Raw genomic sequence first — 24,907 nt, 5'->3', positions numbered from 1 at the left:
AAGAAATACAGCCCATGACTGTCCAGCGATGATAATTTGTTAACTCATAGAATAGCCCAGTTAAAATCCACAAAATGAAAGGAAAGGATGATCCCCTGCTGTGAAGTGTTTGCCACTCCCAAAGAGCCAAAACCAGAACCGTGGGGAGATGTTTTTCTTTTCCTCTCCCTACCTGCCGAACAGGACAAGCATATCTCGACAGTGTCCATTGTTTCCCTGGAAAGCCGCAGGGATGTTTTATCCACCCGCCTGTGCCCCGGCTGTGCCTCAGCCCCATTCCCGGGAGCAGACAGGCCAGTTACGTTTTTCTCACTTTCCCCTTTCAACCGGTGAAAGAGTTAATTTTCATGCGAACGTGCAAGAATTACGGTGTGTGTGCAAGGGATTAAAGATCAGCTATTATAAATTGGCAATCTATAAGCCACCGGCCCGCGTTGCACTTTGACCTTATCTTTATATGTAACAGGAAAAAGCTGTTCTGAGCCCAGACAGAGGGGGAACCACGGCGGCGGCTGGAGCGGCGGGCACAGCAGGGACAGGGAATGGCAGCACCGATGGAAGCACTGTACGGCGGGAATAAAGAAGAACACCCGGAGCCCATAAAGGCCGAGGTGCGGGGTAAGTGAAGGAAAATCTGTTCTAAAACGCGCCGCTGTTTTGGTGTTTTCCAACCCGTAAAAACTGCGACGCTTGTTGGCCCGAGGCAGCGCTGGAAAGGGAAACCGAGAGAGGGAGATACGCGAGGGAATTTTGTTTAAAGGACTGATCTCAGATAATGTTTGTGACCCTGCTGGGGGCTTTTTCTCACTTCGTGGGCAATTCTGTGTACTTTTCAAAAGTCTGTTTGATCAGGGCTCACTGAAGTTGGTGGTGAGGGACGAGAGCGGGATTTAAGCTCGGCCGCTCCCTCCCCCACTCAGGCTTTCGCTTTCTTTCTCCGGGACTCTTCCCTCCCCTCCCTCTGTCCGCTCCCGCTCTTCCCGGGCTCCTGGGGGGGCTCACGAAAATTCGGGCTCGTCATCAAGCAGCCAGGCAGCAGTACTGGCTGCCAGCGGGTAGCGTTAAAAAGAGGGTTGAGAAGTTAATCCAGTAAAAATTGAGGAGCTTCCCTCAGCGGAAGTTTAAAGTGGCTCTCTAGGGAGGAACCCTTGACCAGCCTGTTATTTTTCCTGGTTTCTTTTACTTTACAGAAGACTTTTTTTGCTACAGCTACAGAAGAGGTTTGTTGCCGAGATTTTTGTAAATCTCTGCTGTATTGTTTGCGATATGTAGTCCAAAAGTGTAAGGAATCTTACACTGATTGTAAAGTCACTTCCCAAGTACAACACTTAAAAAGATGACAATTAAAACTTGCACGACTTCGTTGTTGTTCAGTTTGGTGGCTGAATGGGAAACGAGTTTGTGTTAAGTCAGACGAAGTGCTTTGCTATAATGGCCTTTCAATTATTTTATGCCTTTATGGGTTTATGCCTTTCAATTATTTTTTCCCTCAAGATAACAACTTATTGAAACATTTGAAGTTGTTTGCAAACAAACCATTTATCAGATCTGATCTCTATTATGCAATAGTTTATTTGAACAAAGACTGCATATTTCAGAAAATAAAGTTATGTATATGAAAAATTCCTATATATAAAATTTCATCGCTAAAGAAAACTCATAGAGAACCTTGACCTCTTTAAATATTTTGCTAGTCCTGAGCTCTGCCAGTATTTTGGCTCCTTGTTACTCAATATGTACACTGTAAATATAAACACGTACTTTTAACATCAGCTGCAATTTAACCCATGCTCTCCATGGGAGCCATGTACAGCCATGTCTGAGACTCTGTTGCTACAATAGTTAATAAATATCCAAATATTTGAGGGTCCTGTGTCACTGTTGTGTCCTCACCTGGTAGGGAAAAGAATAAAGTCCAGATTTTTAAAGGAATATAACACTTCGGGATGCTGACTGGTACCAAGTGTGATTTACAAAGTGATTGGTACCAAGTGTGAAATGGTTAATTCCCACTAAGATGAATTTTCATCTGAAAACCTCACTAGCTGACCCTTTGCTCCATGTTTTCCACACTGAAAATATGCCAGACACTACACTGCATTGCTCCAGAAGTTTCAGAAGCTGTATTAAATCCACAGTGCCTTAAAACGAAGATCCTCTTTTCCCCCTCTTGATCTCTTCCAGCAAAATTATTTTATTGGCCTGTCCTGAAACTTTTTGAGCATCATTACTCTAATACATGGGAATAATCTCTAAACAAAATTTTTGGTCCTAATAGCTGCAAGATGTTGCCTGAATTGCCCATAATATGGGAGAAATAGCAAAGCTTCAACCTGCTACTACCAGATAACAGGGAAGTGGCAAGAAGAAAAACATTTGTATTTCAGGCACGTAAAAAGACTCAACTTGTTCAGTAGTTAATGTTCAGTAGTCAACCAAATGAAAATCATGGATTTATTTTGAATATGTACTTTCTGAAGCTCATAATGCTATTCTCTCTGAAGGATTTTTTTTCTTTTGCTAACTGGTGATTTCTTCACTGTCTTCCCACCAGCTATTTTTAGTTACTCAGGTTTTGTGCAATAACCTGTATTAAAGGTTAAACCATGTTCATCATTCACAAAAAAAGTACTATAATTGTTGCTTTGGAACTTCTTGTGTTAGAGAGGGAAGTAAGATTTGGTTTTCCAGGGTCTTGTAGGGACAAGAAAAAAAAAAAAAAGGAGAAAAAAAATTTCTTCATCTGTTATGTCAACAATTTTTTATCTTCCTCATGTATTCCAGAACTGTGACCCTAATGAAGTTATGCCCTAATGATGGGTGATGGCTGCCCAATCCCTGGAATTGTTCAAGGCCAGGCTGGATGGGGCTTTGAGCAACCTGGTCTAGGGGAAGGTGCCCCTGCCCAAGGCAGGAGGGTGGAACTAAATAATCTTGAAGGTCCCTTCCAACCCAAACTATTCTATGAATCTATGATTCTGACTGTGTGGAGGAGCAGTATGTAATTTTAAATGTTCCCTCAGGAGGCATACACAAAGAGAAACAAGTGAGGCTTTTCATTTAATATCTGTCATGCTTTTGTTCATCTCTTTAACCCCAATGACATTCTTTAATTGTTGTCATTCTGTGAGTCAAATGGTAGGTAATATTTTTCTTGCAGAGATTTGATGAGGAACATTTCTGATTGAAAGCTCAACAGTACTTAAATATTTTCAGTATAATATTCCTACACTTTATTTGTGTACAAAGCACCACATTATGACCAATGTCACAGAAGCACTCCCAAAATGACACTACATTATGCTGTGTAATTTAATTAATGGGATTTTTACTGGAATTAATTTAGCCTGAAGTCTAAATTGATATACTGGAGGCCAGTGCAAGTCATCTAACCCATAAAATATGTTTGTTTCTGATAAGCTGTAGCTTTTCCTGGCACGAATAAAATCTGTAAAATCTGAGTGCAGCAAAGAAAGGTCCAACTTTATTTGCTTCCTGATAATTAGCAAATTACATTCCAGCAATCTCATCTTCTTATAGTAATCTCATATAACAATAGTAAGAGTCATGCAGAATGTTGCATTTTTGAGCAGAGGAAATTTTAGTGAACCCAAACTCCAACATAATTGTATGGTACTGCAAATCTTAACACCAGTAGTCTGTGTAGCCCTTGGGAAAACTGTCCTGGAACAGGCCCCTCACCTAACTGAATGGATACTGGTAACTCCTTTCTGTTTATAGGTCAGCTGCCCACTTGGTTGCAAGGGATCCTTCTCCGGAATGGCCCAGGGATGCACATCATAGGGGACAGCAAGTACAACCACTGGTTTGATGGCTTGGCTCTGCTGCACAGCTTTACATTTAAAAATGGTGAGTTGTTGCACATGACACTAAAAACAGCTCCAGACCCCATATTTTGGTGCCTTACGTTGCTGATTCTGTTTTGAGCTGGATTAGAGTGTTTGAGGTTTTTTCTGCGGCGTGGCTTGTGTGGGAACTGCTGTGGGGAAAGTCTTTCCAAGCAGCCTCCCACCTCCCTGTCTGCAGCAGGAGTGTCTCTGCAGGGCTGTTATCAGGGAGATGTTATATTATCCTTTTTTCAAGAGTGCCAAAGTTCAGTGTTGACAGCACAAAACCAGCTCTGGGCAGGTCACTGCAGGGCAGCCTTTCCCTTCCATCCAGAGCAAGAAAACCTCTGCTGTTTTAAAATGGATCAGCCCTGTAATATCTGGAGATTTTCTGTTGTGGATGAACAGCCTAATTTAAGGGAAGACTAACATTCTCCTTTGGGGATTTGGTTGCAGCTATAACAGCTGCCAGCAGAGTAACTGGGCCACTGTGTCACTTCACACATCAAACCTCACTTAGGTATATTTGACACCCCTACAGTCCATCCTCCTGCTTGTCATCTTTATGGGGGAAAACAGGCAGCTCCTCTATCCTAAGTAATTGCATTTTTTTGTTTTCAGTTAGAGCATTTTTCATTCATTCAACTGTTTTACAGTGTGAGGCAGGATGGTTTACACCTAGATTCTTGTGGCAGAAAGTATGTGTCTATAAAAAAAAAAAGGTATTTACTCCTGCCATCCTCCAGTCCTAGTGCTCACTATTTAGTTTTCATTTCTGTGATTGGAAACATTTAATGCAACTGCAGGATCTCCTTGCCTTTCCAGATCTATATCCTTAACAAAATAACCTATAAAGAAATGGTTTTTTTTAAATTGCCACTATGTTTTAATTATCTAAAACAAACAGAGCTCACTTAGTTCAAGTGTAGGGGGCCATTAAATATTTTAGGGCAGACATTGATTCCTTCAAGCAATTTGTTACTCTCTCATAACTAGATTTTGCCAAAACAGGAGATTTATCACATCGGTACATGGATTGTATAATTAATCATTTTTGCACAGTGTTTTATTTTACTGGAACAATTTATCCAAATCCCTCCTTTCCCCTCAGAAGTCCCCCAGTACTGCCCAAAAGTGTTGGGAGTCAGAGAATCTTGACAAATTGCTACCCCTCTCAGCAGCCACAAAGCCTTTCAAAACAGGGAGTTAGGGGCATTGTTGGTTTTGTTCCAAACTATTGTTGGCTAAAGGACAGCTGCTTGAGAAACTTTGGCTTTACCTAATTTGCTAATTTTCTGAAGAACTAAGTCTAAAATGTGATGGAAACCTGTTTGTTGTTCTTCAGGTGAAGTTTACTACAGAAGTAAGTACCTCCGCAGCGACACGTACAACTGCAACGTGGAAGCAAACAGAATCGTGGTGTCTGAGTTTGGCACTATGGCTTATCCAGATCCGTGCAAAAACATATTTGCCAAGTAAGCAACGCTTTCCCCAGCAAGATTCTTGTGTTTACTTCTCTCCCTGTTTACCCCGACACATCTGTACGGTAATAAAATTGGTTCGGCAAATTTACAGTTACTAAATATTGAGAAGGCCTCTGTGGATTAGTCTAAGGCAAACACTGTACGTTGATTTTGTCACCTGTGTTGGCTGGTTTGTCCACTCAGCGCAAACAGATTCTGTAAAAAACAAACATTTTCTTTCTCGTGCTTTTCGCAAAACTTACGATACTGTAAGGGGAGAAGCAGCAAGAGAGGAAAAGATCACAGAATCACAGAATATGCTGAGTTGGAAGGGGCCCACAAGGGTCATCAGGCCCAACCCTTAGCCCTGCCCAGGACTAAGAGATGGGGAAGGAATTAATGCAGTCTATTCAACAAAAAGAAGAGAAGCATCAATAACTGCAAAAAATCAGAAAAGCTTTTGGATTAAAGCTGAGAGGCAAGGTGTGAGCCATCATGTTATCCTTGGTCTTGTAAGGTTGGATTTAGGTATTCCCTAACAAATGCCAATAGCTCACCCCTCTGTACTTCCTGGCTGAACCTCAAAGTGATATTTGGTAAGAAAACATGCAGGAACAGTTCTTGCAGAACAGCTGATATGTTGCAAGTCGTTCCCCTGAGATCAGATTATTTTCTTCCCTCTTCCAGCACTAATAGAGTAACTGTAATTTCAAGTTCAAAAGGGATATAAGCAACTTTGTCTTGGCTTCCAGGGACTATGATAAAATCCTACACTTATGAGAAAGGCTTTGGAACCCATGTGTGAAGTTTGATCTTTGAAATCATAATTGTGATATGGGATAACACTGGGAACAAAAATATTCCTTCAGGGAGTATATGACTATCTATTTATGAAGGCATACACTGAAAAACCTTCCAGCTTTTAGGTAGGAACTGCTAGGCCAAATTTTCCCAAGGTAGGCACAGGAGAGCGTGTAATTAGCCCATCCTGCTAAAGCAGTGCATGTGCTAGAGCTGACAGCAGGAATGGGCCTGGATGCCCATTTGTGCATGGAAAAACGTTTGCTTGCATGCCCTTAACCCTCCCCCAGGCCAAGGGCATTGGAGAAGTCCATCTCCTTTGCCTTTGCACCCTTTCCACCGAGGCAGTGTGGGAGCTGCCAGGAGAGGGCACAGCCAGGAGAGGGCACAGCCAGGAGAGACAGCCCCAGGTCACACTGCCCGGGTGACTTGGGCTCTGTGCAGGGGAAAGCAGCTCCAGCTTCCAGCTCTAACGAACCCACTGGGAATTTCCCTCTGTACAGGGCATTCTGCTATTTGTCTCACACCATTCCTGAGTTCACAGACAACTGCCTGATCAACATTATGAAAGCTGGGGATGATTTTTATGCTACCAGCGAGACCAACTTCATCAGGAAAATTAATCCGCAGACTCTGGAGACGTTGGACAAGGTATAAACCTCTGTCTGTCCTTTTAGTTCCTTGTCTGCTAGTGATTAAAGTTTCAGGCTGACTGATAAGGATCCTTGAACACATGCAGGACACAAAATATTTTTCTTCTACTGTTGCCTTACTTTTGAAATCGTGGCAAAGTGAAATAGTGAAGGTACCAGATCTTTCAAGGACTCCTGAAATCAAATTTAAATCCCATGTGGTTTGGGAAAAGTGGGGCTTTGGGCAAGTTCACTTGTACATAATCTAGCAAGGTTGCAGGAGTAATACCACAATCACATGATTCTTTTGAATGATTTCCATTATTATGTATCTCAGTTATAAAATTATTTACATAATTATCAAGTCAGTAGGTCAGTTATATGACTACTTTTCAAGAACCTTATGCAAGATATTACTTAATTATCAAAATGGAACCCTGATATATGGAAATATACAGTGAGGTTTTTTCTAGCACGCAGTACAGTTTGAGTGCAACTTCCAAAATTTAAATCAAACAGAAATCTTTTTGCTCCAGCAGGTTGCCAGACCCACAGCCCTGTTAAATAAACTGATTCCAGGGTGAAATGGGAATTCGCACAGGAATTTCTTCAGCTGATCCTCCCCTGGTGTTATGTGGCTGCAAGGGAGGGGTGACTGTAATTCAGATTCTGTAACTTAGTTTTAGCCTTGAATTAGGAAATGATTTGACAGAAGCCATTTGGTTTAAATATTTAAATTTCAAGGTTGTTTGAAAATGGGGTGCCAATAAAAGGCTGCCAGTGTTAAAAAGCTGATGGATTTGTGGTGTTAGCTGAGATCAATTTTAATTCTCTTACACTTCTCTCAGACCTCTTATTGTGTCATTTCCCAGGTTGACTACAACAAATACGTAGCTGTAAATGTGACAACTTCTCACCCACACTATGACAGTGCTGGAAATATTCTCAACATGGGCACTTCAATAGTTGATAAAGGGAAGACAAAATACGTTCTATTTAAGATTCCTTCCTCTGTGCCAGGTAAGATATCTCTTTTATTGGTATTTTCTAGAAACTTGTTAGCAATTTCTTTTCTTCTGAGGGTAAGGAGGAGTGATACAGCTCATCTAGCAACCAGTGGTGTTCATTTTCTTAATTTCAGCTTATTGTGAACTTCATGTTAACTGCTTAGCCTGTCTGGGCATGTGCTTTTACAAAGGTCCATCCTGAGTACTGTGTAAACAGGGTATTTCAGTAGGAAGGACCTTACTTTCAGATGAAGATTTGAAAAACAATTTTCTCTACAGGGCAGTATATATAATTGGAAGTTGTAAATTTTAATTTCTTCATAAACGAAAATTCTCACAAAATGCTGATACCGTGATGTTAGGGAAGCAAATAATACCTAATATAGAGCAAATTCCTGTCTAACCTGGCTTACACTGGGCCTTGCTGAAACACCATCCTTTGTTCACAGGGCAAATCCCTTACTTTATTTCCTTCAAATAATATTTTTTGTGTTTGTGGTGTTGTTTAAAATCAGCTGCTAATGGGATGCCTTGCTGAACAATCAAGAGGCCTCCAAGAGCTGCAAGATCAGTTTGTAATTTCTAGCTGGGGCTCAAACAAAGTCAATATAGGTCAAGCAGGAACATCTCCTTAGCAGTTAAAAAATATGGGGACATTTGAACTCCTTTTAAAAACTACTGATTTAAGTGAACACCTTTCTCCTCTGTACTGGAAATTCTGAAGGCAGTAACCAGTGGAATCAAATCCCAAGACAAGGGGGCTCTGCCTGAATGGATCTGGCATTGTGATTTCACTGTGTTGCTTCACTGGGATGCAAACTTCTATGTTAATTATACAGTAGTAAACAAACCACTTTCTTAACAGGAAAATGCAACTAAAACTGAGAGGAACCTGTTCTTCTATGCATGGGAGAAACCCAAGCACAGGTTTGAATAGGAACTTATTATAAATATATTTTAATTTTTGACCATTTATGTTTTTATTCAGAACAACAAAAGAAGAAATCTTGTTTCAAACACCTGGAAGTGGTTTGCTCCATCCCTTCTCGCTCTCTGCTCCACCCCAGCTACTACCACAGCTTTGGAATCACAGAAAATTACATCATCTTTGTAGAGCAGCCCTTCAGGCTGGATATTGTCAAAATGGCAACTGCTTACATCCGAGGGGTGACCTGGGCTTCCTGCCTTGCCTTCAGTAAGGATGACAAGGTATTTTTCCTGATGCTGAGCAAGGGAGTCAGGCAGGCCAGTGACCTCTTCCATGCTGTTCTGTTGTCATCTGGTTCATTAATTTCAATAGTCCCTTGTTTTTTTAAACCCTTGGCTTTCACGTTGCACTGTTTGTTTAGAAGTTGTCTTTTTTTGAATACTATCTCCCATGTCCAGAAATTTCACAAATAAATATGCTGAAGCTCTTGAGAAAGAGAGTAGTTTATAAAGTAGGTACTGTTAGAAATACTGTGTTCTAGCAGAGAAATTCCAACCTGCACCAGCATCTGAGACACATCCAGTTGCTCCTGGCCCGAACAAAATGCTGTGGATGAGATCTGCTCTGGGGGCATTGCATGTGATAGAACCAAACTGGTGGAGCAGCCTGCACTGAACAAAAGGAGAGTCTTTCACTGTGGCAACTGAGGGAAAAAACCTGTTTTCTGAGGACCACCATGTTTCCACTTATTGATGCTCTGGCCATCAATAAATGGGACTTACTGGGGTACAGGGCATCAGCACAGAGCAGTACAGAGACCCTCGACCAAGGCAGATTTATTTAACTTAAAAAGAGAGCAGGGGATTTTCCTAGTTTTACTGGAAAATTTCAATCCTCAGCCCTGCCCAAAAGTAATTTGCAATAGTAAAAGGAGCTTAAAGCTCTTCCACACTCATTTTATTCCATCATTTTTTAGTCTTCAGGTTGGAACTTCTTGTCTCCCAGCAGCAAACCCTGAGCTCTTACTGTGCTTCAGTAGACAGACAGTGATTAGGATGGTGATGGTTACCATTAGAAAACAGTTTTCTAAATAGCTATTTGCTGACTATGAACAGTTTTCAATAACGTTTTTTTATCTTTCAGACTTGGTTTCACTTTGTAGACAGGAAGACTAAAAAAGAAGTGTCCACCAAGTTTTATACTGATGCCATGGTGTTTTTCCACCATGTAAATGCTTATGAAGAGGATGGCCACATTATTTTTGATATTATTTCCTATACAGACAATAGCTTATATGACATGTTCTATTTAAAAAACCTTAATAAAGACTTTGAAGACAACACCAAGCTCACCTCCATCCCGACCTGCAAACGATTTGTCGTTCCTCTGCAGTTTGACAAGGTAGAAAGAAAACGGCTGTTTAATGTGTTCTTTGATCAGTAATTTCAAATACATCAGTGTGATCAACGGGTGAATTACTAGTTGCTAGCCTTTATGTGCAAATTTCTGATTCTGGGATACACAAAGTGGGCAGGAGGTTTGTTTTGTGTATGTATTGTGAGAAATGGCAGCAAACATCTGGACACAGTTAGGTGGATCCAGGTGCTGACACCATCCCTTGTGCAAAACAGGGCTATTGGGAACATGGCATTCTCTTACCAGGGAGATTATTTGTTAAATGCCATCAAATACAAGCAGATGTATCACCTTGGCTGCTGGCTGCAAGGGCATGTGTGAGGTTTTTCACAATCTGTTTACTGCACTTTACTGGAAGCCTACATTTAATACACACATGCTCCCAACCATTGCAGTGGTTATATTAAAGTAAGAAGATTTCATTTAAGTGTGAGATACACCAGGAAGAGAAAAGATTTTATCTTTCAGTTTAATTTAAAACATCATTTTACATTGTTGTTTGCACAGAAGATCTTATACTGCCCAGCAACTTGGGCAAGTTTCTGCCTGATACTTTTGGAATGGATATTACTTTTTCTTTCTACATCCTGGAATCTTGCTGCTTTGTTCATGTTTCAGAAACAGCTCTGCAGCACTGACAAAGGACGTGTTGGATCACACCAGCTGTTCAAACTACCCTGTGCAACCTTAAGAATTCAGCAGTAGCACATTAAAGAGTGTATTACACCTATTTTTGCACTTGATTTTTAGCAGGTGCAAAAACCTAACATTGGTGACTTCTAGTGGGAGTTTGATACCCAATTCTTTGAAACCCATCTTCATTCATTTAATTCACAAATTTGTTGTACTTTTGGAACATAGCCACATGTATCTAAACCTTTCTAAGGACTCAGTGTGATTCAAAATGATTATTCTATGATATATTAAAATACTCTGAGTATAACAAGATTTCTCATGAAAACCTCACAATGTTACAAGATAAACACCATAAGAAGGATCTTCTTGAAATCTGATTATTTGTTTGCTCCCCACATTGTTTATATTAATATCAAACACGATGAAAAATCTAAATTAGAAGCATATCCTTACAGGCACAAGATTTTTCAGTGTATATCTCTTTCAGGACGCTGGAGTAGGTTCTAATTTAGTCACACTTCCCTCTACTGCAACTGCTGTAAAGGAGAAAGATGGGATCTACTGCCAACCTGAAATACTGTGTGAAGGTGAGACATAACCTTTATACAGGTCTCAAATACATTCTCCTACACACACAGAAGTGTGTTCTCATAATGCCTGAGAGCTGTTCATATATGGAAAATCTTTATAAAGCGAAGGGAAATGACACTTTTAATGACCATGCTTAGTGTAGATATTGACAGTATATTTTTTTTCTTCTTTACTGCCTTCCTCTGGGTCTGTCCAGTAATACATGACCCTGAACATTTAAATGCCTGATGTTACATCAGTTTTGTGTTAATACAGGATCCCAAGTCTGATGTCACATCTATTAATAGGGCTCGCAAATCTACCTGTTACAAGAGTCATTTTAGTTAAATGGGTCTGTTATAAATAGTACCTTTAGTTTTTACTGTATTTTATAATATTTGCCTTGAAAAGCAGATTTTTAACCTTTTTTCAGGGGATAATAATAGGAATATGCAAATAGTATATATTTAGCTAAAGTGAAAGTAATGTCTTAGAATGGTAGCATCCAGTTTTATCTCAGTTGTTCAGGTCATGTATTTATGAAGAAAGAAAAACCCCACACCAAAAAAAACCTTCATAAATTCCAGTATAATGAATCCCTAAGAATGAAATATCGCCAGTTTTTGAACTAACAACCCTGGCTTAATTATATTAACACCCATCTTCTGCTTCTTAGAAATTCAGACATACAAACTCTATGCAACATCTTTATTAAATAGTGTCAGGGTTTTCCACAGGGCAAAACTTCCTGAAAATTGGTATATGCAAATGTACATTTCAGTTATTTTTCTTTTCTTGTTCCTAACTCCTGAACTTTATTTTACCCAGGGATAGAACTGCCTCGCATCAACTATGACTATAATGGCAAAAAATACAAGTATGTCTTTGCAACAGAAGTGCAGTGGAGTCCAGTTCCTACAAAGGTATAATTAACATTTACAAAGTCAGTGTTTTCCCCTTTGTGGGTCATTCACATGCAAACAAACACGAAAAGCCTGAATTCTTAGGAGGGTAAGCTCATGTTGTACCATTTCCCTGATAAAGTATTGATAAACTCAGGCTTCTTTCTCCAGCTTTCTGTTCCCACAAAGTCTCTGGAATAATTACTGAGACCCTCAGTTTTCTGCTCTATTGGGCTGAACCTTCTGTAATGTGCCAAGAGCTTCAAAGGAGGGAGTAGGAAGAAGTACTGATAGATGTACATATTTAATACTTTTTTACCTTTACAAAACTTAACTAAAAAAATAACATATTGCAACACCACTTGATAAACTTTAAATATTAAAACAATATCTAATTTTTCAGAAAGCTTTATATTTTATTGGCTGGTTCTCTATTAGAGGGTAGCAAATGCTTTGTTTACCTGTGCATGATGCCAGCTTTTCAGGAGACAGCCTTTAGTGTTAATATTTGAAGGTAAGAATGTTATACAGACAAACTCACTCTTTACAATTCTTGTTCTGTGACTACAAGGCAGCACAAATTGAGGTCACTGTTGGTTCTTGTATATAATTACCACAACTGATTACAAAATAAAGCTGGATTTCTGCATGATGCAAGAAAATTTATTGCAGCATATCTGACAGAAGCGCAAACAAATCTGCAAGTTTGTGATTTCCAGTGTAGATAATCCCTGATTGATTTAAACATAACAAAAGACGCTGTTAGGAGATTTTGGTTTTTTACATCAGTTGCACTTTAATGAATGCAAGCACAACAACCACCACATATAATCCACATATAATCCAATATAATAAGGTAAAGTCTGTCAGTGAAATTGCTGTAATCTTGAAGTTAGACAAGAGAATTCTTCCAAATTCTTCCTCCACTAATCAGAATAGTTTCACTTTTGTGTAAACATATTTTTTGGCTTAAGATCAAAAGGGAAAAGAATAGAACTGCATCTGTGTGGGTAGAGAAGAGGCCTTAATGGAATTGAACTGAAAATGCCAGGCATCCCCTCTGGCAATTGGTTTGGCCACTCAGTGAGATGAAAATCCACACTCTGCTCCTTCAGTAAATCCCAGTGTCTGCCCCACTGGTTTAATCTTTACCCCTCACTATGAATAGCCTTGGTTCTGGCATAGGTACCCTACTGCACAATAGAAGGCCTTGAGAAATAGGGAAAATAATTCACAGGATTAGAAAATGTTTTCTGCTCTACTGCAGAATCTCAGTGAATTGGCACAAGGACTTAAATGTTCTGGACCTTGGGCTCTGTATAGTGAGGGCATTATTTACACTGAAGATCTCGTGATCTGTTAGTGTTTGTAAACTATAAATAGAAGGTGCAATCGTAATCTAACGAAATGAAAAGAACGTTGTGTGATTATGCAGCCACTAAATATGACTCCAAAATTTAACATTTTCCAGGTGTTTCCTTCTTGTGCCTTGTTGCTCCTTAACCCTTAGCATTGGTGCCCCCTGCCAGCTGTGTGTTCACATTGTACCTTTGGAAAAAGCTACTGTTGGGGTCACTGACATCTTTCTTTTCTGGTCACAACAATTTAGATTGTAAAATTTAATACCCAGACAAAGGAAATGCTCCACTGGGGAGGGGAGGACTGCTGGCCATCAGAGCCCATCTTTGTTCCCAGCCCTGATGCAAGAGAAGAGGATGACGGTAAAATAACGACAACATTCCGAAAGCTGGGGTTACATGAGTTTTGTATTAAATCTTACAAGTTTTATTGTTCTTAGTCAAGAAAGCTGGGTTCATGCTTCCACTGGGAGATTAAAATTAGCACCAGCCATTTTATTCCTGCAGACAGAAAACCAAAGTAACAATAGACCAAAATCAGCTTCGTAATGTCTCAACGGAGCCATAAACAATAAAACCAATGCTTAGGATTTTCCAGAGAGCCACTCAGAGATGGATTTATCAACAGTGGGAAGTCAGTGATGTTACCAGTGAGAACCAGTGGCACTGCAAGTATTCCTGTAATGTCCATCCAGTTCTGTTCTCAGCTGAGCCCTTGCAAAGCCAAATGGCAAACAGCTGAAAGGATGAGCCCCAAAAATACCAGGAACAGTTTGGTGTTGGTTTGCTTGTTTTCCCTCCCAATGAACTGCAGGCAGACCAGCAGAAAGCACAGAAGAGAAGCATCCATTAGTTCTTGAGCACTCTCAGTAAAGTACTCGATCTAGTAAAGCACTTAGTATTCTAAAACTCGCAGGAAATAAGAACTGTTTCCTGACAGTGTTATCTTTCCTGCTTAGTGTAACTATTATATGCTTCTAATTCTTCATTTGTACATCACAGGTGTTGTTCTGACCTGTGTTGTGAGGACTGATCCAGAGAAAGCACCCTTCCTACTTGTCTTGGATGCTAAAACATTCACAGAATTGGGACGAGCCACAGTAGATGTAAAAATGCATCTGGACCTGCATGGAATGTTTATACCAGAGCAAGATTTGAAGACTGAGACTGAATAAAATGCTGTTTGTCTTATTGCACAGACCAAGACAACCTTCTACTGAATGAGGGATAATATCCTTCAGGAACAACCTTCTCTTATGACAAGAAATGACTAATTATAATCTCTTCAATATCTATATATAATCTCTTATAAGAGATAGCGATGACTTTTGTTACAAATTCTTATATGCACAACTGGTTTATCACTATTCCAAAAGAAGAATTATGAGTATGAAGTGCTAATGTTTTATACAACTCACGGGGCAGGGAATAGGAGACAAAGGTAGCAAGAAATGTTTTATTTGAGCAGGCTCAAGCTTTGTGAGGCAGTGAAGTACTGTATTTATAGGGTGACGCATGGCATGAGTCACAGATGGCTGCAGGTCATGGAACTTCCATGGACTGTTGCAAGACTGCAGCTGACAATGAAAGTTGTCTCCTGCCAGAAGAACCTCATGTTAAACTATCTACATATTAATAATTCATGACAGTGTTTTCTCTTGGTGCTTGATTTCTTAAATTCCACCATAACCAAAGTATTACGTTGAGGTGCTACATTTTTCTTATCCAGAATCCACAATACTGCAGCTTTGCTAGTCCTTTCATGGGGTATTTCTCACTTTTATGTTGACAAAACCAAGTAACTTTATTGAAATAGAGTATATATTTTTATGTATCATTCAATTATACTTTAGTGATACTCAGTCTTAAGCACTTTGTATTTAAATCAGTTTTTCTTGAGGACAACATCTGACATGTCATGTAACTAGATGATTACGTTCTGTAAAAGATAAAGAATTGTAGTATTTATTAATATTGCTACTCGTGTCTGTTCATAACAGTATGTATGTGAATGAGGGCAGTGTATTTCTAGCAGAACTCAAGACACAGGAACAACAGACTGTTTAGGGAAAGAGTGAAAGATCTAATCTAGGTCTCATCTGAACCACACAGAAGCTGAAACTATATACAAGCTGTTGTTGCCAGAACTGAGCATTTGCTTTATGTCTGCTAAGGAGCATCCATGTTCTCACATGGGTTTATCATTGCCTGTACCTGATGCTTCCTAATAAAAATGCCCAACTCTCACTAACAGGCACAATTAAAAAGTACATTTCAACATCAAGTTCATAAAGTGCCAAGTACAGTGGGACCGGTTTTTGTTACAGGAATGGCATTTCCTAATCCCCTGAGTGTATTTCTGTTTCCCTGTTCAGGGCATTGATTTTTCTTTAAATGAGAGCTTTTTTGCTTTGAATTGTATTTTCCTGTTGTAGATACATTTACTGTTGGAGGCATCTTTACTGACAGAGAAAACCAGGTGTACATCCATCCATTTAGGTGTTCATCTGGTCTGTCCATATCATCACACTGCTCAGGTATCTCTCACTTTTATACACACATTCTCACGGTGTCTGTGCTGCTCATGCTGTTTTACAGGTAGGAAGCAGAATGAAATCGTGGTCATTTACTATCTCCCCATCACATGAGAATCTGGGCCTTGGTGACTTGTTCATGGTTACCTAAGATGTTTAGAGCAGAGCAGGAACTGCACCAACATCAGCCATGGTTCCTGTCTGCTCTGTAACAACTAGGACTCAGTTTCTCTGCTTAAGTCTTTGCACTTTATAAGTATAAAGAATATACAGGCTATTTTTAATGTTTAAAAAAAAAAAAGTCACTGTGGTCAGGTTTAGTTAAAATATGCAGTTTTGGGCATTCAGAGGTTTGCATGTTCCACAGAATGGAAATAAATACTTCAGTAAGGTGTGTCTGCAGAAATAGTCACCTCTAGTGTTTCCAAGGCATGTTAACACTAGTATATAAGAGAAGTTTATCTTCTATAGAAGAAATTGAATTCCATTTTTGTATGTAATATGGAACTGGTATGGAAGGAAAGATTTGTGATATTGGCAAAAGACAGCAGCTCTAGGGTTGTTCCTTTTGATCTGAAAAAGTTTGGATTTAACAAGTGCCCATAAATATTTCTGAAACTCTAAGATGGCAATGAATCAAAAGTCTAACCATTATTACAGATTGTATTTTAAGAATTTTTCTTCAGAATTTCTTCTGTAGAACTCATAGGGTTATGGTTTTGGATGATCATGAGTTTGGACACAGGAGTTAATTGACTTCTGAGGAACTAATTCTTACTGGTAGAGATGACACGATAGGGGAACACTCACCATAAAAGCAACCTGTAGTCTAAGAAAGTAAACCTGTTATTTACATTCATGCAGAAATAATGTAGAAAATAAATTGTAAGATCTTGTCTTGGGTATGATTTTTTAAACAAAATGGGCCACATTCCCTTGGTCAGTATTACACAGGACTTGATTAGCATCAAGTCTGTAGCCAACCTGAAGAGAAAAACAGTGATGTAAATCTGGATTTGCCAATCCCAGTATCCTCCTGCGGCAGAGACAAGAGGGATAAAACCACGTGGCTAATCACAAATTTGTTCAAGAATGTTTTTAGTGGTTGCAATACTAATCTGATGAAACATTGACCCTGAATATGGTAACACACCATATCATTTCCAGGCTGACAGCAGCACAGGGAATGTAGATATGCTTTGCCAAGTGGCTGCATGGCTTGTGGGTTTTTTTGATGTGGCAACATGGCACGTGGTAATGAGTGTCATTTGGTTTGCTGCTGACAAACTATGAAATCTCAAGGGCAGAAAGGTCTGAGTCTTCTTTTGCAGAAATTTAAGCCATAAATTAGCCCAGTAAAGCTCATGGAGTTATTGGAATGGCTTAAAACAAATCTAGATTGAGTGACTGCAAATAAAACTAGTAAGGATAGGTATCTCAACTGAAAAAAGTATATACTAGAGTGACAGAATCAGGCCATGGGTATGAATCATATCATTACTTCAGAGCTGTTACAAGTGGACCTTGGTAGAGTGGTTTGGTTTGTTGTTGTTTTGGTTTTGTTTTTTTTACCAAGACTTTCATTAAATCGAACAAATAACAAGGTATAATAAATAATTTGTTCTCTAGAAGTGGGTATTATCTGTTACACCTTGTCCTGTTGCCCCACATTTGCAGCAGGAAGAAGCAGAAACACTGTTTACTAGGACGAGTCAAAAACCAGAAATACAACAATGTTTTCCTGTGTAACAGGAGGCACGGAAGCACAGCGGTGTCTTTCTTTTTAAATAACCAGGCCACTCAATGACAGCTTTTGCAATAATTCAAACCACTGTTCCCCTGGGTATGCAATTACCACAGTATTAATAACAAGCAGTCAAGGTGCAGCGTGCTCTCTGCCTTCATTACCCTCAAAGAGAGCTGGGAATGTGTCCTCTGGATCTGTTGTGCTCCTCCTCATTCTACACTTGACATCCTGAGTAATTACACCCAAGCCAGAAGAAGTGGCCTTCTAATATTTGTAAATGGGTAGTATAACCATAAGTGTTGCAAAGTTGCTGGTGTTTCATGCACATTAGCATGATTTTAGGCCTCCATGAAACATCCTCTGCTCCTAAAACTCTTGTTCAGAGTTGCACAGCAAACCTGGAGCCTGGTGCTCAGGTAAGCACTGTAAGCACTGGCTCAAAGGGGGCTGTGCCCACTCCCCACCCAGGCACTGAGAGCAGGGTTTGCACTGCAGGGTCTCCACGTGTGGATGTCCCAGCTGCAACCTCCATCTGGACAACAAACCAGCATTGTGTCTAGCTGGGGAAGAACAAGGCTGCCTTTGTGAAGGCATTCATTTGGGGTCACTTCCAGATACCTTAATTCATTTTCCAAGTGGTAAAATGGAGACAGCATCAAACCGAATGGAGGATAACATTTTGTCACATTTCACAGAAATGCAAGTAATAAAAGCATGTGAGCCACCACAGCTTTGCTAGACCAGGCCCTCTGAAAATGTTACTGTCCCAGTGGAGCAATGGACAGTGTGATGTCCGTCTGGGTGTTCCACAGCCTGAGAAATCCCAGTCCAGCTGTGCCCAGCAGTGCAGGGAATGCAGTGAGCTGCTGTGCTGGGTCCCTCCTGGCAGCACCAGCTGGGTGTGTGTTTTAGAGCAAATCACAGCTTTTGAAACACTTTCACTCAGAGTGCAAATAGTTTCAGTGCTTAAATAGTGAATGCTGTTAAGAAAGCAGATGGAATCAAGTCATCTCTTAATGTGCAATTAAGTGTGTTAATCAACAGCCTAAAATTTAGCCTGTGAACAGTCCTAAAGGAGATCTCCTTTGCTGGAACAGGCCGTGTTTCCAGCAGGCAGCTGTGGAAAGCGGCACTATCGCAGTGAGTCTCGCTGTACTTAAATCTGATTCTCTTACTTTTCCTCATGCTAATGCCAGTCATGTTCATCTCCAGCATGCAAAAGGGAACAAATAAATAAATGGAAGACCAGTTTTAGAGAATAACAGAATCAACTGGGTTGGAAAAGAACTTGGAAATCATCAAGTCCAACCTATGACCAAACACCACCCTGTCAACTAGACCATGGCACTGAGTGCCACGTCCAGACTTTCCCTAGACACCTGCAGGGTGTCTAATCCAATGTCTAATCACCCTCTACGTGAAAAAATTCCTCCTGACGCCCAAGCTAAACCTCCCCTGGTGCAGCTTAAGACCGTGTCCTCTTGTCCTGTCTCTTGTTCCCTGGGAGCAGAGCCCGACCCCTCCGGCCCTACCCTCCTGTCAGGGAGCTGGAGAGTGACAAGGTCCCCCTGAGCCTCCTTTCCTCCAGGCTGAGCCCCCCCAGCTCCCTCAGCCGCTCCTCACTGGACTTGTGCTCCAGACCCTTCACCGGCTCCCCTGCCCTTCTCCAGACCTCCTTTAGCCACATTTCAAAGCCGAGAGGGGACAACACAAACGCTTCAGGGATAACACCCACACTCTCGCGGCCGTGCCGAGCTCAGGGTCCCCGCCCCGCCCCGGCGGAGGGGCGGCGGTGCCGGGGCGGGCGGGCCGGGCCGCCCCCGCGGGGCGGCGCGGGGAGATGATGCCGGCGGATGATGTCAGCGGCGGGCGGGCGCTCAGCCATGGTGTGAGGGCAGGGACTGAGCCGGCCCGGCCCGGCCCGGCTCGGCGGCGGCAGCAGCACCATGTCGGGGCCGAGCGCCGTGTCGGACCCGCAGCACCCGGCGCGGCTGCTGCGGGCGCTCAGCTCGTTCCGGGAGGAGACGCGGTTCTGCGACGCGCACCTGGTGCTGGAGGGCGAGGAGATCCCGGTGCAGAAGAACATCCTGGCGGCCGCCAGCCCCTACATCAGGTACGGCCGGGCCGGGCCGGGCCCGCGGCCGCTCGGAGCGGGGCAGAGCCGGGGTTACATAAGGAGGCTGGGCAGGACGGAGCAGCCCGGGAAGGCCGGCGGGGGCTCTGCGGACCCTGCGGCGCCTCGGCCCGGAGTTGGCCCGAGCGCCCCGGGAGGGCGCGGAGTGTCCCCCTGTGGGGACATTCAAACCCTCCTGGACGCGTTCCTACTCCAAGTGACCCTACCTGGGCAGCGGGGTTGGACTGGGATGATCTCCAGAGGTCCCTTCCAACCCTAACAGTCCTGTGTTTCTGTGGGAGCAGCAGCTGGGCCGGCTCCTTCCCTCCGTCCCTCCCTCAGGCCGGTGCCGCCGGGCTCCTCCGCAGGAGCCGCCGTGTTCTCGGCATCAAACCGCTGCTTTTTCCAGGTCCCAGAGGCTCTGTCACCCACCGGGGAAAAAAATCCCCCCCCCCCCTCCCCGCACCTGAATTGCTGCCAATTGCCTGGCGTGAACAAGCGACCCATAAAGAACGAGCTGTGCGGATGGTCGGGGAGGTGTCCGAGGGGCAGCATCCCAGGGGATGCCGTGAGGAGCTGGGCCGAGTCAGCACTTTAGCATCATTTTTTTTTATCCTTAACGCCTTTTAGCAAGACAGGGTGCTAGGTGGTGCTTATGTGTCCTGAAGTACATCGGCTTCTAAATTAAAAAAAAAAAACAAAACCAAAAAACCGGCTTTGTCTCCCCATCGCTCGTGCCCCTACAACATCCAAGAACATCCCTCGGAAATTGCGAGAGGGACAAAGCCTGGCCGTGCCAGGATCGCTGGCAGCTCTTGGCAGCGGGAGTCACCAGCATGTGCTGTCAGAACTGTGCCACTTGACAGCGAGTGCTGGGGAGGACGAGCTGCATTAGCACAGTCATGGTTTCTGATTTCTGAGCTTCTCCTGGGCTGCGTGTCCAGGGAAACCCAGATCCTGGGAAGTCCTGCTGCAGCCACTGACAGCAGTTTGAACCCTGTCACGCTCAGTGCTGACAAGTCCAGTCACATCAGGTAAAGAGAATATACCTGCCACGAGGTGTTTATGATGCATATCTGCGTGTCAGAGAGGGTAAACAAAATGCACGAGTGGTTAATTTTGAAGGGTTTTTGTTTTTAAGTCCTCTCATTTGCAGGTTGTAAAGACATAAATTTTGTCTTCATGTGTAAAGTAGGAGCAGACCTTCAGTACCAGTTAAACACAGGATTATCATAAATCTTCAGCAGACTATTTGTAATGGTTGGGCATTTCTTCCAGGTGCTGCTTCCTGTGAAGTTGTCATAAAATCTGCATATTTGCCCTAGGTGAGGATGGGGATTCTTTATGCTACTCTCCAAAAAAAAAAGGCAACTTTCTGCAGTGTCATATTATGATCTGCTTTTAGGCAGTATGGTGTTTTGGGTGACCATCGTAGTACAACTTCAACGTTCACAAATACAAAAATAAACTAAAAGTAAATAGAATAGGAAGCTGTTAAATAACTTCTAAATGGTGCTGACTGTGGACAGTTCTCTGCATCAACTGAGCTGGCAGAGCTGAGATATAAAATGAAATAAAATTCACAGAGAAGGAAGATCAGCAAGAATTTGTAAAAAAAAGAAATAGCGGAGCCTGTGTACTAACAGTAATTTTTTGTCAGTGCTTGTTTTGAGAAGCAGGTTTGGAAGACTGTAGTGGAAGGGAAATCAAAGATGTGAAATTGAAATGAACCTTGATTGAATACTCTTCAAAAGGCCTGAATGCTTTTTAGGTCGTTGGCCATCATGTTTTAGATGACCATATGCCTGACATTAAGTTTCAGAAGAGCTGCTGTAGGTGGTAAGAGGTCGTGTCCTTGGGAAATCTGCTGTTCCACTGTTACAGCAGGATGAATTTACAGGAAATGTGCTTTTTTTTTTTTTTTACTGTGAAAAAAAATGCTTAATGAAAAGTTTTTGTAAATTGTTCTATGGGGGAGTAGCTCTTCACAGAATTTTGTCTTAAAGTATTGCATTTTGTTGATCTCTGGAAAATGTACTGGGGAAACACGAGTTAACTGTGTGCGAGGAATAAGAGCGCCAGACACAACTACATTAGCAACAAAACTTGTAGTCATTAGAGCTGTGGTTTTTTTAAACTCAGAATTCTTCAGGTTCAAATCCCATGAAGGAACTCATTAACTATGTGTGAAAGTAGGTTACATGCATTAATATATAAATATGATTAAGTGTGGGGTGGTTTGTGTTTTTTTTTTTTTTTAAGCTAACTCGTGTCTTCTCCTCGGGCTTTCAAGATGTAAAGAACCAAAAATACATGGACCTAGTTCTTGTAGGGCTCATTAAGAAACACATTTGTATTACCTACCTTTGCAGAGCCTAATTTTTACCTGCTGCCTGTCTCTCTTCTTTTTATCACTCCAGGATCTCTCTCTTAGTCCAGCTGGTCTTCACATTGGGTAGAATTGGTCAGGTAGGTTGCCAATGTTGGAGCATTGTGTTTCCAGCCAAGGGTGATGTTTCAGTGGCTCTTTTTGGAGATAAAATTAATCTCCACCTTGTACCTAGTCTATACAAGTCCCATTTATTTTGAGTGTTGGTTTTGCAAAGAAAATCTGTTTAGGTTTCTATATAAAGAGTTATTGCAGGAGACTCAAGAATTTCCTGCCCTTGTATTTTAAGGGTAGCAGATTCCAAAGTGTGCTCTGGTACCACAGGCTGTTACAGACTCCAAATGCCAATTGATTCAGGTTGCTCTCATTTGAAAAATTCCAATACAAAGCTCAGAAAAATCCATTAACTAATTTCAGAGGTAAAAATTGGAAGAAAAGTGAGTGGTTATATGAAACTTGTAAGTGAAGCAGTGGGAAGTATGAGTTGATGTTGTGTTTTCAGTGTCTGGCTGTGTCATTATGTGCTGTGGCTGTGGGCAAGTTGGTGGGCGAGTTCAGAAACTGTAAGGTTTGCATGAGTGCTTAGTTTAGGGTGTGAGTAGGAAAATAAGTAGGACCTTGTGAGGGGGTGGTTGGGTGTGAGCAGACTCTCTGCATGCTGAAGGATTTGTGCAGCCACAGAGAGAGGAGCGTTACCTGTTTTTTGGTTTTGCATGGAAGCTGTTTGGCTGACTGGTTATGAGTAGGACACTTGTAAATTACAGTGATGTGTTTTCCCTCTAGTTATTTGGCAACTGGATTATCCATGCAGCTCAAAGATGGCAGCTTCAGTGGGAAGGGGCCACAGAAACACATGGAATGTTGCTGGTGTCGTGAGTCCCATCTGCCTGTCTGGTCCTTAGGGTGGCTTCTGCAAGTACAGAAAAATAATAAATGCCTGTTTAATTTTTAAATGTTCAGTCTGTGGGACCAGTAAGACTTTTAATTTTTGTGGTGGTTTGATTCTTGAGGTCTTGCCTCAGCTGCCTAATGCCAAGTGGCTCGTAGCCCTCCAAGGGCAGTGAAGTCTGGAGTGGTTGTGTGAATTCCTGCAGAACTGCCTTACATATACAGGTTTATCTAATCCCTCTGTATGCCCCTGGAGCAAATCCTGTCATTTGCAAAACACAGAAGTCTTCCTGCATATCTCTAACATCTTGTGGTATATTCCTGAGCCTGAGAAAAGCAGGAGGAAAGTGCCATAGGACAAAGCGTGGTTTGGCTCAAAGTGATGTGCATCCCAGAGAAGTTAAATTGGAGCCAGGTCAGCTCTCAGTTTTCTCTTCTGGAACAAGTCAGCCAGAAGCCTGCACTTCTTTTGTAGCACTCTTTGTCCTGGCACTTGCCCTAATGTAGATCCAGTTCTATTGCCTTGGCTTAATTTATTTAGTTTGAGAGCCTGGTGTAAATTACAGTGGCGTAAGAGGGCTTTTACCAGAACAAACCACGCTTGCACTGGTAAGTTTGGCCTAAGTTGTAGCATATATCCGCCAACCTTTTATAGGATAGACTTGGTCCAAGTATTCCTGGTATCCTCAGCAGTAGCAGCAGATGTTCCCATCCCAACAGATCTGTCACTGTCTGGCATGACTCGTTCCTGGCCAGCTGAAACTTGCAACTCCTAATATTTTGCTCGCTTACTGTCTGCCTGCCTGGATCACAGGGAGCATGTGGGAGCTACCTCAACAAAGAGGATATTTAAGCTCATATTCTTAGACAAACTTAGTGTTGTTAAGCAGGGATTGTGCTGCTCTGTTAGAAATTAAATTAGGACGTTTTTGTTACCTCAGCGAGTTTGGTCTTTGATTTTCACGCATCTGTGTGAACAGATTACAGATGGCTGTTTGTGTTCTATACTGTTCCCCAAGGCTTTTCGAACTCAGTAATGGACCAGTAATCATATTTTCATCTTTTTTGAGATGAGCATAATGTAGCTAAAGGAGAATGTAAATGCAAGGTTAAGTTCACATTATTTTCCATGCACTTGTAAATAGCTGTAAATTGTAAATGGATTATGGTCAGAAATAACCCTACAGCATTTGCATCTTCTCACTTGTGCTGTTCAACCTTCTGACATCTCTAAAACATTGCAGGCCTTGTGAGACTCTGCACAGCCTCAAAATCATAACCTCTTTGCCGATGCCAAAATAGATTTCCATGGAGATGTGGTGGGACGTGCCCCCGTCACTGAACTCCTGCCCTTTCCTCTGTGTGCTGGCACTTGGAGCATTTGGAATTGTCCTGAAGGCATCCTGCTGAGACGCCATCCCTGTGTGAGTGTGTTTGGGAGCATCCCTGAGTGCTGGTGTGAGAAGTGGGACGGGGCAGTTCTTGTTACACCTGTTGGACAATAAATATTATAGAGCAAGGTCAACTGGAAGCCAGTGCACGCCAGTAGCTTCTGCTGCCGATTTCCTGGTAGCTGTTTTGTTTTTATTGACATCTATAGAGGCATTTTATGGTGTTTTAAAACTTTTGTTTCAATTTGGGACAAGTGTTGAAGTCAGGAGCACAAACAGCAGCT

General features: G+C 41.9%; 2 protein-coding genes across 4 annotated transcripts in view; both read left to right on the top strand.

The window, feature by feature from the left end:
* Nucleotides 1-465: 465 nt before the first annotated feature.
* Nucleotides 466-16,991, top strand: BCO1 (beta-carotene oxygenase 1). Of its 2 annotated transcripts, XM_017821012.1 has the most exons (11): nucleotides 466-618; nucleotides 3,742-3,870; nucleotides 5,194-5,323; nucleotides 6,616-6,763; nucleotides 7,617-7,764; nucleotides 8,740-8,960; nucleotides 9,823-10,080; nucleotides 11,219-11,318; nucleotides 12,130-12,224; nucleotides 13,813-13,924; nucleotides 14,564-16,991. In XM_017821012.1, exons 1-11 carry the CDS (start codon nucleotides 543-545, stop codon nucleotides 14,734-14,736), a joined length of 1,590 nt encoding a protein of 529 aa, XP_017676501.1. In that variant the 5' UTR covers nucleotides 466-542; the 3' UTR covers nucleotides 14,737-16,991. The 2 variants fall into 2 exon arrangements, with proteins under 2 accessions (XP_017676501.1, XP_017676502.1); XM_017821013.1 differs by lacking the exon at nucleotides 13,813-13,924 and having other exon boundaries at nucleotides 471-618; nucleotides 14,564-14,697.
* A 2,780-nt stretch (nucleotides 16,992-19,771) lies between these two features.
* Nucleotides 19,772-24,907, top strand: part of GAN (gigaxonin) — a 40,907-nt gene continuing 35,771 nt past the window's right edge. For both annotated transcript variants that reach the window (XR_001875806.1, XM_017821011.1), the window contains exon 1: nucleotides 19,772-19,955. Coding sequence is in view for 1 of the 2 variants with exons in the window: in XM_017821011.1 (XP_017676500.1) it covers nucleotides 19,789-19,955 (167 nt within the window). In the remaining variant the exon portion in view is untranslated. The remainder of the gene's footprint in view (nucleotides 19,956-24,907) is intronic.

The sequence above is a fragment of the Lepidothrix coronata genome, unplaced genomic scaffold (genome assembly GCF_001604755.1).
Source record: "Lepidothrix coronata isolate B3197 unplaced genomic scaffold, Lepidothrix_coronata-1.0 Scaffold87, whole genome shotgun sequence".
NCBI classification, from domain to species: domain Eukaryota; kingdom Metazoa; phylum Chordata; class Aves; order Passeriformes; family Pipridae; genus Lepidothrix; species Lepidothrix coronata.
This window is presented reverse-complemented; position numbering and strand designations above follow the sequence as displayed.

Excerpts from the sequence above, each read along its gene's own strand:
- BCO1 (XM_017821012.1), top strand. The coding sequence starts at position 543 with ATGGCAGCACCGATGGAAGCACTGTACGGCGGGAATAAAGAAGAACAC. Across the intron at positions 619-3,741 it reads CATAAAGGCCGAGGTGCGGG|GTCAGCTGCCCACTTGGTTG; the intron begins GTAAGTGAAGGA and ends TTCTGTTTATAG. Across the intron at positions 8,961-9,822 it reads CCTTCAGTAAGGATGACAAG|ACTTGGTTTCACTTTGTAGA; the intron begins GTATTTTTCCTG and ends TTTATCTTTCAG.